Source organism: Macrobrachium nipponense, chromosome 1 (genome assembly GCF_015104395.2).
Source record: "Macrobrachium nipponense isolate FS-2020 chromosome 1, ASM1510439v2, whole genome shotgun sequence".
NCBI classification, from domain to species: domain Eukaryota; kingdom Metazoa; phylum Arthropoda; class Malacostraca; order Decapoda; family Palaemonidae; genus Macrobrachium; species Macrobrachium nipponense.
Genome location: NC_087200.1, coordinates 113,984,609 through 114,004,608, shown reverse-complemented (window position 1 = coordinate 114,004,608; position 20,000 = coordinate 113,984,609). Strand labels below are relative to the sequence as shown.

Below are 20,000 nucleotides of genomic sequence, written 5' to 3'. Positions count from 1 at the left end.
GCAGTTAAAAATAGTTTTTTTAGACAGATATACGCTAACTACTTTTTAAAAATACCTCGGACGTCCAACCCCTCCCCCCCCCCCACACACACACACATATATAGCTGACCAACCCAGCACTGCCCGGGAAATCTCTGACTACAACCGATAAAATCTCTCTCTCTCTCTCTCTCTCTCTCTCTCTCTCTCTCTCTCTCTCTTCTCATTCCTGTTAAAATAAATGCTGGCAACCCCCCCCCCCTTCCTGTTAGGCCTGAAATTGGACTCTAAGGGCTTCAGGAGTGTCAATATTCATCTCAACAACCTTGAAAACTGTGGCTACAACACTAATATCTTTTGTTGTATGTTATTTCTATATGTCATCCTTTCCCACTCCTTCTCAATCCCACCTTCCTATCAGGTCTGAACTTGGACTTGAAGGCCATTGGGAGTGTAACTTTTCATCTCAGCGACCTCGAAGGCTATGGATTAGGCACTAATATTTTTCCTTTTCGGTTATTTTTATATGTCACCTCCTTTCCACCCCCTTTACTATTGAGGCTGAACTTGGACTTAAAGGGCATTGGGAGGGTCACTATTTTTCTCAGCAACCTCAAAAACTATGGATTAGACACTATCTGTCATTTTGTATTATTTTTACAAGTCACCCCATTCTTATCCCCCTCACTATCAGAGGTGAACTTGGATATAAAGGCATCGGGAAGGTCACTATTTTTCTCAGCAACCTCAAAAAGTATGGATTAAACACCTATATCTGCTGTATTTGGTTATTCTTACATGTCACCCATCCTTCCAACCCACCTCAACCTCTCATCCTTTGAGAGCTGAACTTGGACTTGAAGGGCATCAGAAGTGTCACTATTCATCTCAGTGACCTCGATAACTAAGGATAAGACACTAATAGTTGTCCTTTTTTATTATTTTTACATGCCACCCACTTCTCACACCCCCCCTCACTATCACAGATGAACTTGGACTTGAAGAGCATTGGGAAGATCACTATTCTTCTCAGCGACCTCAAAAACTATGGATTAGACACTAATGTCTGTCGTTTTGGTTATTTTTACATTTCACCCATTCCCAACCCTTATTACTACGCCCCCAGTTGGGGCTGAATTTGGACTTACAGGGCATGGGAGTGTCACTATCCATCTCAACGACCTCAAAAACTATAGATTAGACACTAATATCAGTCATTTTCTGTAAAATTAGTACAAAATTTGCAGTCAGACCTCTGCACCACACAATCCACAATTTAAAAATCTTCAAATGCAATAAATAAAGCTCATTAGCATATGCTGAAACCTAAGAACACAACGAGATTCATGTTTTCATTATATGCACCCATTCAATTCTTTGACATTATGTCCATTGATTCTCCAGGACTATTTATGTAAGGCTATAGCATGCATAAATAAACGCAGACACACACACGCACACACACACGCACACACACACACACACACACACAACACACACACATATATATATATATATATATATATATATATATATATATATATATATATATATATATATATTATATAGTAAAATAAGTGTATATGTTCTTACTTGTCAGTAAGTACGTACTATTGAAAAGTTAGCAAAAGGTGAACTATCATAAAAAAATTTACTTCAAGAATATTAAAGCAACCAGATAAAAAATTTAAAAGAAACAATAACCGAATAAACTTTAAGAAGGTTTATGAAAATATCGTCAACTATACACGTAAAATATAGAGAAACGTTGGTGTAAATGACTTGAAAAATTGTGAGGTCTTTCACTCTTCATGTTTACTGAACGGTGTATTCATTAAGACATCGACGATATGGTTCACCATATAAAGGAAAAGAAGCGTGAATGTATTTTGATACGTATCCTCAATTCGTACAGAAATTTAATACCTCAATTTTTTAAAGTGTCCGACCGTAATGAAAGAAATCAACACAAAAATACGGAATTGTAAGCTTCATGTTTTACGGGAATTTATACCATAAAAAGCAACTAGTTGAAAATACGACATGTTTATCGTTTTCGTATCATTAGAATATTCAGAGCCTTTGATGTTTAAACTTAGGATACTTGCTGTGTGCTAGTTGTGTAACTTCACATGCTCTCTATCTCTCTCTCTCATCAAACACAAAATCTCTCTCTCTCTCTCTCTCTCAAATCAGTCATCAAAGATGTACGTAATGATGTCTAGATATGGACTCTCTCTCTCTCTCTCTCTCTCTCTCTCTCTCTCTCTCTCTCTCTCTCTCTCTCTCTCTCTCTTATCAAACACCAGATGAAATACAGAACTTCTCTGAGTCGAACATCTAGTATATGTCATCTCTTCTCTCTTCTGGGTCTATCTCTCTCTCTCTCTCTCTCTCTCTCTCTCTCTCTCTCATCAAACACCAAAATGAAAAATGTGTAAGTATTTTGCTGTAGTCGAATGTGTCTAGATATGGCTCTCTCTCTCATCAAACACCAAAATGAAAAATGTGTAAGTATTTTTCTGGAGTCGAATGTATCTAGATATGGCTCTCTCTCTCTCTCTCTCTCTCTCTCTCTCTCTCTCTCTCTCTCTCTCTCTCTCCTATCAAATGAAATATGTATAAGTATTTCTCTGGAGTCGAATGTGTCTAGATATGACTCTCTCTCCTCTCCTCCGTCTCCCCATTTCTCTCTCTCTTTCTTCTTCTCTCTCATCTTTCTCTCCTCTTCTCTCTTCTCTCATCAAACACCCAAATGAGAAAAGTATAAGTATTTTTCTGGAGTCGAATGTGTCTAGATTTGGCTCTCTCTCTCTTCTTCTCCTTTCTCCCCCTCCCCTCTCTTCTCTCTGCTCCTTCCCCTCTGATCAAATGAAATATGCTATAAACAGTATTTCTCTGGGTGAGTCGAATGTGTTCTAGATATCGAACTCTCTTCTCTCTTGTCTCTTCTCTTCTTCTCCTCTTCTTCGGTTTTTCGAAGGCTATCTATTGAAAAGATACTCTAACTTAAACCATTAATACAAACCCTAATTATTAAACCAGTTATTCAGCCATGGTAAGTAGCAAATAAATTTATTTTGGTGATATTATCATAAACCATACAGGATTTTCATACAGAAGTCACGAAAATATTAAATTTAACATGTCTTTATTGAGCGTTAAAAATATATATATTTTGCACGGACAACTTCGCCATAAGCATACCAGTTATTAATTACTGTATAAATAGGCTGTTTTTTATGTTACTGTTTTTATATGCAAATAGTTAATGACCACGAAAAGACTCGGTATTTGTTGTTTTTCCTGTATTCAGACATGAACATTCCATCTTGGCAGAACTAGCCTGACATATAAATAGAATTTTCAAGTCTTATACTATAGGATTGTTGCATATTATAGTTCATAATAATTAAAACAAAAAGAAAGAGCAAACAGCAACATCTTCTTGAGTTATTTCTCGCTCCGCCACTTCAGTGGAAACCCGGCATTCACATACACTAATCAATTCGTTTACTTAACACCAAAACACAAAAATAAAGGCTAATATTGACGATAGATGGAATATTACCATTGAACAGAAGAGTTAAAAAATATAAAATACCAGACAACGAATAAACAAAAATGATTCAGCTGTGAGTCTTTTTAAGTTAAATGTACTATATACGTAACGATATTTCCGTAATACATGACAGCAGAGTATGCATACTGAAAATTTTGAGTATTATATATTCAAAGGAGTTTGCAAAAGTATAGCACTGGGTTTTCCACAATACCAAATTGCACAACTGGACCGTTCTAAGACCTACATGTATATTTTTAGGTTTATCACTAAAAAAACTCTCAAACAAAATACTAGAACAGCCCTTCAAAAGCTTACGACATTCTATGTTAATAGTAAGCTAATTTACATACATAACATAAACGAATTATACTGTTATAATTATAACTTCTTTCCAGCCATATTCCTACATGAAGGGGTCGGTTGCCTGATGCGCCTTCTCCATTATCTTCTATCAAATGCATCATCCCCCACTAAACCTTTTCTCTCCATATCTTCCTTCACTTTATCTCTCCATCTAATTCTCTGTCTCCCTCTTGATCTTCTTCCTCAACAGGTTCCTCACAAGCCCTCTTCACTTTCTCCTTGTCATCCATCCTCAACACATGCCCATGCCATCTCAATCGTGACTACTCTTATCACCTCTATAATCTTTACTAAGCCTGCCCTTCTTATTTCATCATTTTTCAGTCTCTCAAGCAACGATATTCCCATAATCCACTCAGAATTCTCTGTTCTCTCAAGCTTTACTTCCTCTTTTCTTCTTAGAGCCTATGTTTCTGCTCCATACATTAACACTGGTCTTATCACTGTGTTATATATCTTGACTTTTAGCTTGATATGCATTTTCTTATCACATACCACTCCAGTTACCTCCCTCCATTTCGCCCATGCAGCCTTTATCCCTCTTGGCTTAAAATAGATCCTAAGTATTTAAACTTTTCTGCCTGTATTATAATCGTGCCTCTTCTTTCTTGTATTACTATTCTGTCTCTATCTTCCCTACTGCTCAGCAACACCCCTGTTTTATTTAATTCACCTTTAAGCCATCTTCTCTAAAGATTCCTGCCACTCTCCAAACCTTCTCTGTAGGTCCTACTCATTTTCAGCAGTAATTACTAGATCATCAGTGTACAACAATTCCCACAGCTCTTCATTTCTGATTGCTTCACTCAACACATCCATGACCAGCACAAACAAAAATGGGCCTAATGCTGACCCCTGGTGTAATTCAACGCTAACTTCAAAATTTTTCTGTTACCCAAATGCTATTATTACTTTTGTGTGCATTCTTTTATATATCATCTCATCCAGCCTAACCAACTTTTCTGGGACTTTCCTTCTTTTCCTTAAACACCAAAACATCACTTCTCTTGGGATTCTATCTTATGCTTTCTCAAGGGCTATGAATGGACAATAGAGCTGGTTTTGCTCTAGCCTCTTTTCCTGTAGCTGTATTACAATGAAGATGACATCCACCGTCCCTCTTCCTCTCATGAATACATACTGTTGTTTCCCGGTCTTTACAATCTGTCTTAATCTCTCATCCAGTACTCTCTCTAAAACTTTCAATCCATGATCTGTTAGTTTAATTCCCCTGTAGTTAACACAATCCATGACATCTCCCTTCTGCTTGTATATATATACCATTAGACTCTGCTCCCAATCCCTTGGCATTTATTCCTCTTCACATATAGCTTTTAATAAATCTAGAATCCATTTCTCCCCCTCTGTACCTAGTAATTTCAGCATTACAATTTGGAACTCTGATGAATCTGGTGATTTACAATTCTTCATTTTCCTGAATGTTCTCTTCACTTCTGTATCCTGTATCTCTCTCACTGGTCCCTCCACCCTATGTGCTTCCCCAATCTCCTCCCCCTCATTTTCAGTATTTAACAGTTGTTCAAAATACTCTTGCCAAATCTTCTTAATGTCTTCCTCCCTATAAAATATATTTCCATCACTATCCTTGATGACACCCACTCTACCCACATCCTGTCTGCCATTTCCTCAAGTTTGAAATCTTATAGATATCCTTTTCTCCTTCTCTTGTTTCTAGTCTTTCATTCAACTGCTCTGCCGCCCTTCCCATAGCCATACCAACCCTCCCCCTTGCCTCTCTTTCCTCTTCGCTATATCTTTCTTCTGCACCCTGTGCATGCCTTACTTTCCAATCCTTAAACTTTTCTCCTCTTGACACTCCATATCCACTGGCTCTTCCCACCAGTTCCTCTGCATCCCCCACACACATTTCTCTCATGTCTGCCCAGATATTTTCCACTCTATTACCGTGCCCAAATTCTACTTTCCCCCTTTCCAGATGTCTCTCTCTCACAGTCCTCCTAAATTACTTCCCCCTTCCTCCTTTGAGGTCCCAAATCTTAATTCTAGATCTTCTCTTTTTCTTTTTGGGTTTCCTACCTCTCATTTTAAAATCCATCACCACCAACTTTGCAGTTTGTCACATTGCTTTTGTCGCCTCCTCTACCCGGGATGTAATCAATTTGGCTCTGCACTCCTCCATTTTCAAATGTTATCAAGTACATATCGAACATCTGAAGCCATGTGTTCATACAGGCCAATTCAAAACTCTGAGCCATCTCCAATAAATAATCCCCATCTTCATTTCTGATTCCAAACCCATGGCCTCTTTGTACCTCCTCATACCCATCTCTTCTCTTTCCCACCCTGCCATTCATAACAGCTCCTATTATCAGTTTCTCCTCCTCTTTCACTGTTCTAATGTCAGACTCAAACTCTTGTCTAAATAATTCTTTCTCTTGCTCTTGGCAACCCATCAGAGGAGCATATGTTGATATTATATTTACTACTTTCTCCCCTATTATTATTGGAATCTTTAACATCCTATCATTTACTCTCTTTACTTCTACCACTTTTTCCTTCCAGTTGTTACTTACTATAATTCCAACTTCATTTCTTCCCTCTTGTGACCCACTGTAATACAGCCTATACCAATTTCCTATCTCTCTAGTTCCAATCCCTTTCCACCTCGTCTCCTGCACACACAAGAAATCTATCCTTCTCCTCTCCATCACATCTACTATCTCCCTCAGTTTACCTGTTCGAGTACCTACGTTCCACGCACCTGCTCTTATCTTCCACTTTTTCACTAACTATTATGTTACATATATATATATATATATGTATATATATATATATATATATATAATATATATATTATATAAATAATTATCTATAAAGATTTTATATATACTATATATACATACCATATATACGTTATCTCTACACACATTTTATATATATATCTATATATATAATATATATATATATATATATGTGTGTGTGTGTGTGTGTGTGTGTGTGTGTGTGAGTGTGTGTTGATGCGAACATCAAGTACAAATAACTGCACTCGACGGGGATATGTATGGCCAAGTCTTGATAGCCACGTGGAACGAGAATTCGTCACTGAAGTCAACGATACTTGCTGTCCGTAGTTCGAATCCACCAGGTGACATTTATTAACTATGATTCCCCCTAGGGATTATTTCCAAGACTGAACTAATTGGATTTCAAATGAAACTTGTAGCCTAACGTTTGTGATTAAAATATATCACGGTGATGTGATAAAAGAATTCATATGTATGTATGTGCATATACGTGTATATATATTATATAATATATATATAATATAATTATATATATTTATAATATTATATTTTGATATTATATATAAAATACTATATATATATATATATATATATATATATATATATATTTATATATATAATATTATAATATATTTATATACTATAATACAAATATAAGAAAATCGTTGCTTCTGAGAATGATATCGAATGTAACTTGTAATTATTTTGAGCTTTAAATCATTTATTACTTTATGGTTCCCTTCTTCATGTGATATTCCATCTTTTGTGGAGGGAGTGAAAGGAAATTCACCAGGGCAAATGGACTATTCCTCTATAATAAATCTCCTTCCTAGACCTCCTACTTCACCTGTTCACCCCTATCAACTTTCCTTTAATCTCTCTCTCTCTCTCTCTCTCTCTCTCTCTCTCTCTCTCTCTCTCTCTCTGTGCGTGTGTAAGAAAAACCGTACTGCATTAAGGGAAAGCCTGTCATTTAATAATTACCAAAACTACCTAAGATTGCGGCACTGTGTCAAATATACACTCACGCACACACACAAACGCACGAACAGACTGAGGTCTGACTAATACGGTGTGCATATATGTGAGTGTATATGTATATATATATATATATATCATATATATATATATATATATATATATATATATATATATATACATATATATATATATACAGAGAGAGAGACACACACACCGACAGAGATCTTCCGCAAGTAAATGATAGGTCCGTGTTTCTACACAACCCACACGAACAGCCTGAGGTCTGACTAATACGGTGTGTGTGTGTATGTGTATATATATATATATATATATATATATATATATATATATATATATATATACATAAATACATACATACATACATACATACATACATACATATATTAGATATATATATATAGATATATATATATATATATATATATATATAGAGAGAGAGAGAGAGAGAGAGAGAGAGAGAGAGAGAGAGAGAGAGAGCTTTCGCAAGTAAATGGCAGGTCCGTGTTTCAACTTAAGCTGGACGGCTCACCAGTCATCTTGGCAGTCATTGGTTAGCAGGGCAGGATTTCATCAAGTTAAAATAGCTTTCATGTATGTGTGAACGTGTGAACTTTTAGAATTTTACTAAAGACATGGATATTTCGCGCTAGCTCCTCTCACGCCCTTGATAACCCTCACTTACCTACTTTCTTACCCATAATTATTGTTCTCTTTACTTTTAATTAGCCATTGAGCAAACTTGAAGTCAAAGAACTCTCGGACAGTAAATGCATTTTAACCATTTCCCTATCTTCGCTGTCAGAATTATGACTGGGAGGTGACTAGGCATTTTATTTTTTATAGACTAATCTATTTGTTCTGGTCACTTCCCTAACCATTCGACGTGAGGAATTCTTGCGTAATCACTCTGAAAAATACAAGTATTGCCTTCCCACTATCATGGCAAGTGGATTTCGTTGTTGGTTAACTATTTGTATTGGGAATATATGGTTTCATCATCATCATCATCATCATCATCATAATAATAATAATAATAATAATAATAATAAAATAATAATAATAATAATAAAAAATAATAATGATAATAATAAAGGAGAAGAAGAAAAATGACAAAGAAACATGCACAATGAAACGGTAATATTCGATATATACTATAAAGATACTCCATTTGTAGGCAAACTAAAAATATTCCAAATTATAGATGTATAGGATATGCACATTTATAGAGCACATGACCAGATTCATTTGCACTTTCCGAATGAGCTACTATTATTGTTAGAAATATTCCGAATGAAATTATACAACGTTCTATTCGATTATTTCATTGATAACTCTCTCCTTCAGCTGGAAGAAGTCTTCCGACGAGAAATATTGAAAGTAAATTGTCTAGGTGACAATTTTATATATAGAAGTCCTATTAGAGGTAATATAGACCACTAGCTTCGGTTTACATCTGATTGAAGTAATTACAAGCCTATGATTTATGAGGAAATCTATTAAGATAATTTAACTTTAATTTATTTCTTATCTGAGTGGCGGTGGTTAAGAAGAAGTTAGAGGGATGATATGCAGTACTTAAATGTGACAGAAACGAAATAATATGTGCTGTCATTTAGCAATTAGTAAAATAATAGTAGTACTTATTATCCATAAATATCAGACAGCCTAAAATTATCGGAACAAAATTTCCCGTCGAGGATATGTCCATCTTATAAGTAAAATTATATGGAGAGTTTTCTATAAGTAAAATAATATAGAAAGCTTTTTATTTCTATCTATCTATTTTACAATAATCATCCAATTTTGGCAATTTCTCTTACCCCACCTCGTTCCTACATTACCCTCCCAAAATACCATTCTGTTTTCTTCCTATCCCTTTACTTTCCTCTGCCTTTCACCTTTTCCTCTCCTTTTCTTTATTTTCCGTTGCCTTTCACCTATTCCTCCCCTTCTCTTTTCTTTCCTTTGCCTTCACCTTTTTTTCCCTTCTCTTTACTTTCCTTTGCTTTCACCTTTTCCTCCTCTTTTCTTTATTTTCCTTTACCTTTCACCTATTCATACCCTTCTCTTTACTTTCCTTTGCCTTCACTTTTCCCTTCCCTTCTCTTTACTTCCCTTTACCTGTCACATTTTCCTCCCGTTTTCTTTATTTTCCTTTGCCTTTCACCTATTCCTTCTCTTTTCTTTCCTTTGCCTTCACCTTTCCCTTCCCTTCTCTTTACTTCCCTTTGCCTTTCACCTTTTCCTCCCGTTTTCTTTATTTTCCTTTGCCTTTCACCTATTCTCCCCTTTACTCCGCCTCTCCCTTTCCTTTCCTTGTTCTCCAACTTTCCTCCCTCTCCCTTTCACCACCCTACCCTCGACCAAACGCCGATTCCTACCTACCCTATCACTATGTTTTGCTCTTTCCTTCCCTCTTCCCTTTTCCTACTCACTCCTCACCCCCTTGCTTCCTTCCCTCTGCCCTTCTCCTTTCCCATGCACCTAGCTCGGTTCTCGTGCATCACAGATATTTATTGGCGGCGGCATTTTCACATTAGGCAATCAATCATATCGTTACATCAAATCAGGCAATCACGATTTGACACGGGACGTTTAGGGATTGGTTGTGCGGCATTTATGAATGAATGACGTCACCATCATTCAGTTGCAAATGGTGCTCTTCACAAACTTGCTTTTTTTTCTCCCTCTTCTTCTTCTTCTTTTTCTTCTAACGGACAGTTTTCCAAGCATAAGCGTCATTATTTCCGTGAATTGAAATGTCTTTTAAAATATGCCATACTTATAGGTCAGAAAGAATCTCACTTAAATTCTAATCTAAAATCTACCTAATGTTTCGTTGGCAAAAATACGACGATTTCCAAGTTAGTTATTTAACATCTTAAGACTAAGAAAAAAATTAATTCGTATCATGAATTCTTGGTATGTTAGATTTTAAAGAACGATTTCATTTTTAAATATTCCAGTCATAATTATTACTTATGAAAAAAACGGTCAAATGGAAGCCTGGTATGTCCCGATTAGTTTCCTTATTTTTATAATTACAAACAGATTCATAAAATAAATATATAAATTAATTCAGTGAACTGAAAAGGTATAATTACATAGACTGATTGATTGATTTGTTAGTTCTTACTGGCGTCGCAACGACGAGGTCATTGGCGCCATAGATATAAAAAAGGTGGAACCAAGATACTATAGTTTCACTTTTGAATAAATAGATTTGAAATATTGAGAGCAAATTAATAAAAATTTAATCACTGACGCAATTACTGAGGTAGTTACGAATCATTCTATACATGAAATGACTTTTAGATCTTTTTCAGAATGTAAATATATAATATACTGAAATATTATAAATTCATTATAATACACAATAACAAATTTTTTTACTTAGTTAATAGAAATTAATATTCGAAAAACCTCACTTTCATTTAGACTTGAACTTTTAAAGTCTAAACATTCACGAACAAAAATAACCAAGATTGAAAAAAGAGTGATTGCTTTGTCTTAGCGATTCATTGAAAATAATTGGAGATTTTCGTATTCAGTAAACTTGTTCATTAAATTCCCCAAATCTTATTAGGTTATCCCTTACGACAGAAGTGGATTAAAAACTGGAAAATGAAGGTATTAACAAAGTTCATTAGTGGAGATGGAAAAACAAAGAATATTAATTTACTGAAAAGGGTGGCGACACAAGCCCTCTTTTAGGTTACATTAAAAAATCAATAAATACATTAAGAGATAAATAAATAAATGAATAAATAAATAATCAAATAATAAATAAATAAATAAATAAATAAATAAATAAATAATAAAATAATAATAATAATAATTATAATATAATAATAATAATAAATAATAATAATAATAATAATAATAATAATAATAATAATAATAATAATAATAATAATAGCAGTAGTAGTAGTCGTATAGTACAATAATAACAAAAACATCGAATACTAAGGACATATGAAATAATGGAACCATCCGCCACGAACACATTTGAATACATGGCATCGAGACATGTCAACAAGTTGCCAAAACACTGTAAAGATATGAGAACTTACATGATTAAAAAAAAAAAATTCAAATTTACCCAATGAAATGTAGAAATGAACGGTAAAAACAAGTAAACCAAAACCTAAAATCTGTACGTAGCAAGTAATGGGGCCAGCTGGGAAGTATGAGACCCCAAAAGCAAAAACGACGAAAGGAAGGAAGGTTTAAGGTCAGTCCTAGTCCATTTACATTTTGACCGATATCGATTAATGAATGAACTAATGCTGAGGGGACCCTTATCTTCTTTTTTGAATGGTTTTGTTACCATTCAGAAGGTAAATATTTGTGTGTATATATAAATATAATATAGTATATATATATATATATATATATATATATATATATATATATATATATATATATATATATTTATATTATATATATATATATATATATATAGTTAAACCAGTTAAATTCATTGCACTTTTATTGTGAAAACTGTTGATTTCCATGAAAAAATCCGTAGTTTTAACACAATTAAGATATAGTCTACAGGTTGCCATAGAACCAGGTATAAGTACCAGTAAATGGGAATATATATATATATATATATATATATATATATATATATATATATATATATATATATATATCTATATAATATATATATATATATATATATATATATATATTATTATATATATATATATATATAATATATATATATATATATATATATATATATACTATATTTGAAAAAGACTTCTATAATTTTGTAGTTTTGAGATTTTACTATTTACTGGTGCTGATAGCACGTTTTATGACAACCTATAGACTATTTCTTAATTGTGTTAAAACTATGTTTTTTCCATGAAACTCGACAGTTTTCATAACAAAGGAACGATGAATTTCAACTGGTTTAATGGTAACTATTTTTTTTCAAAAGTTCTTTTGACAATTTATACATCATCCCCCTATTTTTATGAAACTGTTCATTAATCTATAGGAACATGAAGTAACTATCTATGAGTAGTGTGCCTATTAAAATTATTCCCGGGCTACCAATAACAGCGCACAATACGACCTCGTATTGGGCGTGGTGTTAATTCAGTGAAAGATATGTCGGTAGCATGTCATGGCAATCCGAACAGTATTACATATTCAATACTATACATGTATAGGACATTAATTCCATTTAATACTAGATCAACTCTATTTGAGCTATTTGTTTGTGACGGACTACAAAATGAAAATAATTAACATGTCGAATTTAAACAAGTACATACAAAAAATTCATAAATAACATTTAAAAGAAACAAAAATATTATGATAATTACAATTATGCGTTTGAGAAGTGCGAGATTTTTTTTTCAAAATGTGCAGATATATTGAAAGCTAATTTCAAAAGGCTATTAGTACTGTACTGTACTGTACTGTGCATTTATATTATAGACTGTAATGCCATACACAATCAAATGTTTATATATATATATATATATATGTATATATATATATATATATATATATATATCTATATATATATATATATATATGTGTGTGTGTGTGTGTGTGTGTGTGTATGTATATGTATGTATGTATGTATGTATGTTAATATAATCAACGAGGAAGGTGTAAAATTCGTATTGGAAATTTCAGGTTAAAGTGTCGAATTCTAAACAGTGGGAAATCATTCTCCTCTCTCTCTCTCTCTCTCTCTCGTCTCTCTCTCTCTCTCTCTCTCTCTCTCTCTCTATCTCTCTCTTACAAGCACAAAAGCTTTTACACGCCAACATCTTGCTTTGACCTCACAACAAAGAACCACCTCTTACCGATTTCAGTAAAGCTTGGGAATAACTTACAGATAACTTTAAATAATAAGTGACTGGTGGGATGCGGTGATGTGGACATGTCTCTATTAAACCTCAGTATCTCTAGTGGTGAAACTGCTAACTGGATTGACGTGTCAGGTGGAAAGATGCCGAGAAAAAAAAAACAATAAATGCATCCTGTAAAACTATATATGAATTGTCCCTAAAAATGTTAGTATTACCTTAGGGAAGAGACTCTCTCTCTCTCTCTCTCTCTCTCTCTCTCTCTCTCTCTCTCTCTCTGTGTGTGTGAGTGTCTGTTAGTACGTACAAATGAATGACACTAAGACGGCGTGCAAAAGATGCACGATACTAATTTCTTCATGAATAAGGGCAGATAATATACACATGATATATTTACAATAGACTTCAATTTCATTTTCTTTCTTGTTGTAAAACGAGAACTTCAGGTTTGTTTAATAGCTCAATGACGTTGCAAATAAATACATACATAAACCAGGACAGACACATATACACACACGCACACACACACATACATATATATATATATATATATATATATATATATATATATATATATATATTTTATATATATATATATATATATATACCTATATGTGTGTATGTATATGTATGTGTGGGTGCTTTGTGTGTGTGTGTGTGTGTGTTCCGGATATTACTGAACGCAAACATAAAATTTATGTACACGTGGTTTGCTTCCGTTGGAATGCAAGTAAGTATTCGTGACTGAGCTCGGTGTGAAGTACTTATTTTCTTGAAAGAGAAGCATTACCATTGAGGCCCCAATGACTTGTCCAGCTAAGGATGAGTTACTACAATTACAAAGGCCTTCCCCGATCATCGAGGCAGGCCCTTAAATGGTAGTATATACCATTTACTGTACAGGTGGTGTAAATGGAATTAACCTCGACCGCAGCAGGTCGATGCGATGGAATAGATCGTACCCCTATTTTTTCAACTATTCTTTCAAATGCAAATGAAGTACATGGCAGGCTTCGTTTCTTTGGCAACATAACTGTTACCCTTGACTCATTGACCTTGCGCTACAAAATGTCAAACGGAGTATATTCCCGTTTTTTTATTTAACGGGATGCTTCTCGATCACGGGTAGCATGACCATCATAAGTCTTCCCTTAAATATATAAAGGAACTTATACATCAATCGCGCACGTGTCTTAGTAAGCGTGATAAAATCTTAAAACGATGAGAAAGTTTGATTGACTCCACTTGGCTTGTTATCTAAGCGACACCTACGTACTCCGTGGTGCTAGTACTAAAAACACAGAATGGTAAATGTAAAGTAGACGCCCAGACGAAGATATCGTTTATTAATATAATCTATCAAAAACACATTATCGATTTGGGTCTAAATAATACTTTGATCTCGGGGGAGCTATAGTAGATTCGTGGAACATACATCCTGCCAATGTGAACTCTCGAGAGGGACTGAGAGTTTCCAGCCCTGTGATTGACCTAGACGTCAAATGCACGGTTGATGTGAAACTACTATAGTACTAAACACCCCAACCCAAGGCGCTTCCGCCACGTTTAGTAGTGGCACCCTGGAATACGTGAAGTGTCGATAAGTCAAAGTGGAACCGTTTGATTTGCTAGGTACTAAAACCTATATCAAATTGTCAGGGAAAAAATATTTGTTTACAAACAAACAAACACACACACATACATACATAGACTATATATATCATATATATTATATATATATATATATAATATATATATATATATATATATATATATATATTATATATATATATATCTATATATTATATATATATATATATATATATATATATATATGTATATATATATATATATATATATATATATATATATATATATATATTATAATATCTTTAGTATATATATATATACAGTGCGAACCATCCACCTCTCAATTCCAGACTGGCAGTGAAGCCCCAGACCACCCCGCCACTGCAAGAGATATAAGTATATGCCGCCTGCCACCTCATATACTGCTGAGCACAGGTATTTTTTGTTTTGGAGACTGCATACAGCCCATCTCGTTCTCGGTTGCGTGGTAGTGCTTTTTGCCCGCACGTAGTCATTATATAAGTCTATCACATTACCGTCATTTATATACATATATCGAACTACAAATGTCCTTTAATATCTAATTCGCTCTACCTCGGAATTAATATATTTTCATATATGTTTAACCGAGGGGGAATTTATTAAGGCGATAATAGAATTGGCGATCGACAGGCGCAAACCATCGACCTCTCAATTCCAGGACTGGCAGTGTAGCCCCAGACCACCCCGCCACCACAAGAGATCTCGGTTGCGTGGTAGTGCTTTTGCCCTCACGTAGTCAATATATAAGTCTATCACATTACCGTGATTCATACGCATATATCAAACTGCAAATGTCCTTTAATATCAAATTCGCTCTACCTCGGAATTAATATATTTTCATATATGTTTAACCGAGGGGGAATTTATTAAGCGATAATAGAATTGGCGATCGGCAGGGGCGAACCATCCACCTCTCAATTCAGGGCTGGCAGTGAAGCCCACAGACCACCGCCACCGCAAGAGATATAAGTATATGCCGCCTCCCACCTCATATACCTGCCGCGCACAGATATTTTTTGTTTTGGAGACTGCATACAGCCCATCTCGTTCTCGGTTGCGTGGTCGATATATATATATATATATATATATATATATATATATGATATATATATATATATATATATATATATATATACATATATATATATACATATATATATATGGGTGTATATATATATATATATATATATATATATATATATATATATATATTTATATATATATATATATAAATATATATATATATATATATATATATATATAGAGTATATAAATTGTGTGACTATGTGGATTTCTGAGCAAATAATTGTTTTTCTTCTGACATTTGGCTGTCCTTTCTTTTAAACGCACACGAGTAAGTATATATACACACACACACACACACACACACACATATATATATATATATATATATGTATGTATATATATATGTATATATATGAGCCTTATTGACGGGTTAAGGCAACAAGGTACCCGGTATAACATCTCATTTCTTTTCAGCTAGGTTCAGGAAGCAACGGTGATGAACAGCAAACATAAGTGTGATAACTCTTTTCTAACTTGTTGGTCCCACGTTACTGTTCACTGTCATTGTCATACGTTAACTGACTTAACCAATGCCATCAGTCAAAGTGGTGCCGATTTTTAGCGCTATTTTGTATCGGTTGACGCGGCGAGTTTTAAGCAAGCAGCAAAAAATAGATAGATGAATAAATAATTAAACTAAAATGAAATAAAAATTGTGAATTTCTAACAATGAAACGAAGGCAGTAACAACATCCAGAGACCTCATGCCTCATAACTATAATTTCTTTGCTTAAGTCATTACTTCCCTTTAATTATATAAAGGAAGTTGTACATTAATTCTGCACGTGTCTTGGCTGACAGACTTCCGAGTGCCAACAAATGTGTTGCCTTACAGTCTACATTTATTTATGCCTATGACCTGATGGACCAAAACACACATCCAGTATCAATAACTGGCTTCGCACATTCCGATATGTATATCAGTGAAAACAGTTGACGAAACTGCTGGCCAGTGCACTAAGTGTTTTGCAGCTTCTTTAAGGAGTCAGTATACTGGGAAAATGCATATCTTTGTTTCCTTTCTCATGAACGCAGAACTCGTCTGAATACGTATATCAGTCAGATGTTATTTCTTTTAGATTTTACACCATTTAGTTCACACTTGTACATGCTATGGACAATCTCTGGCAGATCTTCAGCATATAATAATCAGACTATATTCTCATACTAGCACTCATTACAACCATTGTCTGAAAACTCGAAGGTATCACTATAGTCCACTTGCTGTTCTTCATACCCTATCTACAGTCTCACTATGCCACAGACAGCTTCCATAATTTTTTCTGATATATTGTAATAGTATATACATAATTACACACCCACACCTACACAGATGTATGTATGTATGATTGTAAGTATGTATGTATGTATGTATGTATGTATGTATGTATGATAACTCTTAGTTTTTGTTTTATTGTTGTATAAGATAAAAACCTGTTACTCTTACTTTTGTGTATATAATGTTTTGTATTGCCAAGTGCAGTGTTTTGCCTTTTGTTGGACCAAATGTAAATAATTACTGTAAATATGAGCTATGTATAATTGTTGTGGTCAATAAAATATCTAATCTAATCTAATCTATGTACCGGTGACCTGAACTTATGTCATTTGCCTTGTACTGCAATGTGGATAGGCCTTTCGAAAATAAAGTTGTTAACTTATTTCTCAACATATCTCTAGACCAGTCATATGGCTTTCATGCGCAACCTAAGTTCAAATATGCTGATCACATACTTACTCCTGACTCTTGACAGCTCCTTAGGCTTTATCTTATCTCACAGACGTTTCTGTTTGTTTGTTTGTATGGTGTTTTTACGTTGCATCGACCAAGTGGTTATTCAGCAACGGGACCAACGGCTTTACGTGACTTCGAACCACGTCGAGAGTGAACTTATATCACCAGAAGTACGCATCTCTCACTCCTCAATGGAATGGCCGAGAATCGAACCCGCGACCACCGAGGTGGTAAGCAAACACCATACCAACCACGCCCCTCTGAACAGTAACGCTCTCCGTTACTGAGTATTTATTCATGAAGTCATCGTGTATTTCCTCACTGTAATGGTGGGACAATTGGAAAACGTTGTAGAAATGTGGTCGTCCATGCATGTTGGTGGAAATATTTTTTCAGGTTGTTCATCTCACAGTACAATAGGGCTCTGCCATCACCAGCGATAATTTGAGATCCTCTTTATATGTATACTACATTACTGATAAAAGCCATGGTTGTTTCCAGGTCCAGGCTGAATATAGCAATCATTTTCTTCCTAAAGAATAAGTACTTAGTAATACTACAGGGCAGAAATGTTGCTTCCATCAAGCATCTGCAACTGTGCAGCATAGGTTTTGACCACATGAAAGAATCGGTTGCTACGGCTCATAAACTCATAACAGAGCATCTACAATGAGCCCAATAATGAGGGAACTATATAAAAAAAATCGTGTCAAAATTCAATGAAATGTAAATCAAAATCCTGTGGCATCTGTAATAATTTTGCAGTTGTCGAATATTAGAGTCAAATCTCGTCACGAGTGCTGAGCTAGTAACTTTATATATTCATGGTCTGCATGGTTCTACAAACTCTGCAACAATTTCTAACTAGTATTTCTTATTTGAATTTCCACTTTCTTTGGTGGCTGTAATGTACGTTCAGCAAGGAAGAGTATCTCATTTTACTCAGTGACTTGGCTTTTGATCATTTTGACCACTGAGGTAAATGTTCTGTGTTTCCTTCTCCGTTAACCATAATGTGCTCTAAATACACTTACTACAGAGGAATCAGCACTTAGCAATAAAGCTTCTTCTCACCTGACCAATCGCATTGTGTTCTATTGTTTCGTAATGATTTATTATGCTTTAAGAAAGAAAAATATAAGTTTTTATTCCCCTCCTTTAGCAAAGTTTGCATTTGGGGGAACAGAGAGGATTATTTTAGTTCGGGATTCTCTGTCCCACTTCATATAAATGCAGAGCGAGAGCGGCTTCAACAGATACTAAGCCTTATAAGGGTAAGTGATACGACTTGCATGAAACTTCTGATAGAATTTCCAATGATGACCAGTCTCATCAAATTCATCATCGTCTAGGGATTTTGATTCCATACTGGACATACTAAGGCCATGTTGTGCATAATGCGCATTTTAGTTATGTGGATTACGGAGCCAGCTGCTTAACAACCAACTTGTCACCGACTGTGTAACGGTGTTAGTCTTTTATTACGGTTCTGGAATGGTATGACGTGACCATGATTAAAGACTGCTATGTTTATTAGACCATTCCTGCTTGTTACACAGAATTAGAAAAAGATGTTAAATATGTTTTACTGGATCTTCTAAAACCTTAGTAAGCACTGATTAGTCATTGTATAACTACTGAATTTCCATGAAGCATAACAATATAGCTTAAGGACCCTCAAGATAATATTATTGCTTTAAAGAGGTTCTAACACGTGCAATCAACATTTTGGAAGTGTCAAGTAACAAGTTGCTCATTTTGAAGGCCAAGACACGAAAATATAACTGGAGAAATATTCCAATGAATTTGTCAGATATGTATGTATGTATGTATGTATGTATGTATGTATGTATGTATGTATGTATGTATGTGTATGGAAAATCTGGATCATTAGCTAATGTAGGGAGGCTAGTTCAAAATATATAAAACTTCCTGAGGCACAGTTCGTAATTATCAAAACGATCCCTTAGGCATTAACTGGCAACGTTAATAACATTTTTGAGAGATAAACATCT

General features: G+C 34.5%; 2 protein-coding genes across 3 annotated transcripts in view; one reads left to right on the top strand and one right to left on the bottom strand.

The window, feature by feature from the left end:
* LOC135219569 (5-hydroxytryptamine receptor 1-like) overlaps nt 1-20,000 on the top strand; it is a 313,078-nt gene that overhangs the window by 25,634 nt on the left and 267,444 nt on the right. The gene's annotated exons all lie outside the window — the stretch shown is intronic.
* On the bottom strand, nt 5,974-6,342 carry LOC135218912 (uncharacterized). The gene has a single exon (XM_064255354.1). The coding sequence runs from the start codon at nt 6,340-6,342 to the stop codon at nt 5,974-5,976; it is 369 nt and encodes a 122-aa protein (XP_064111424.1).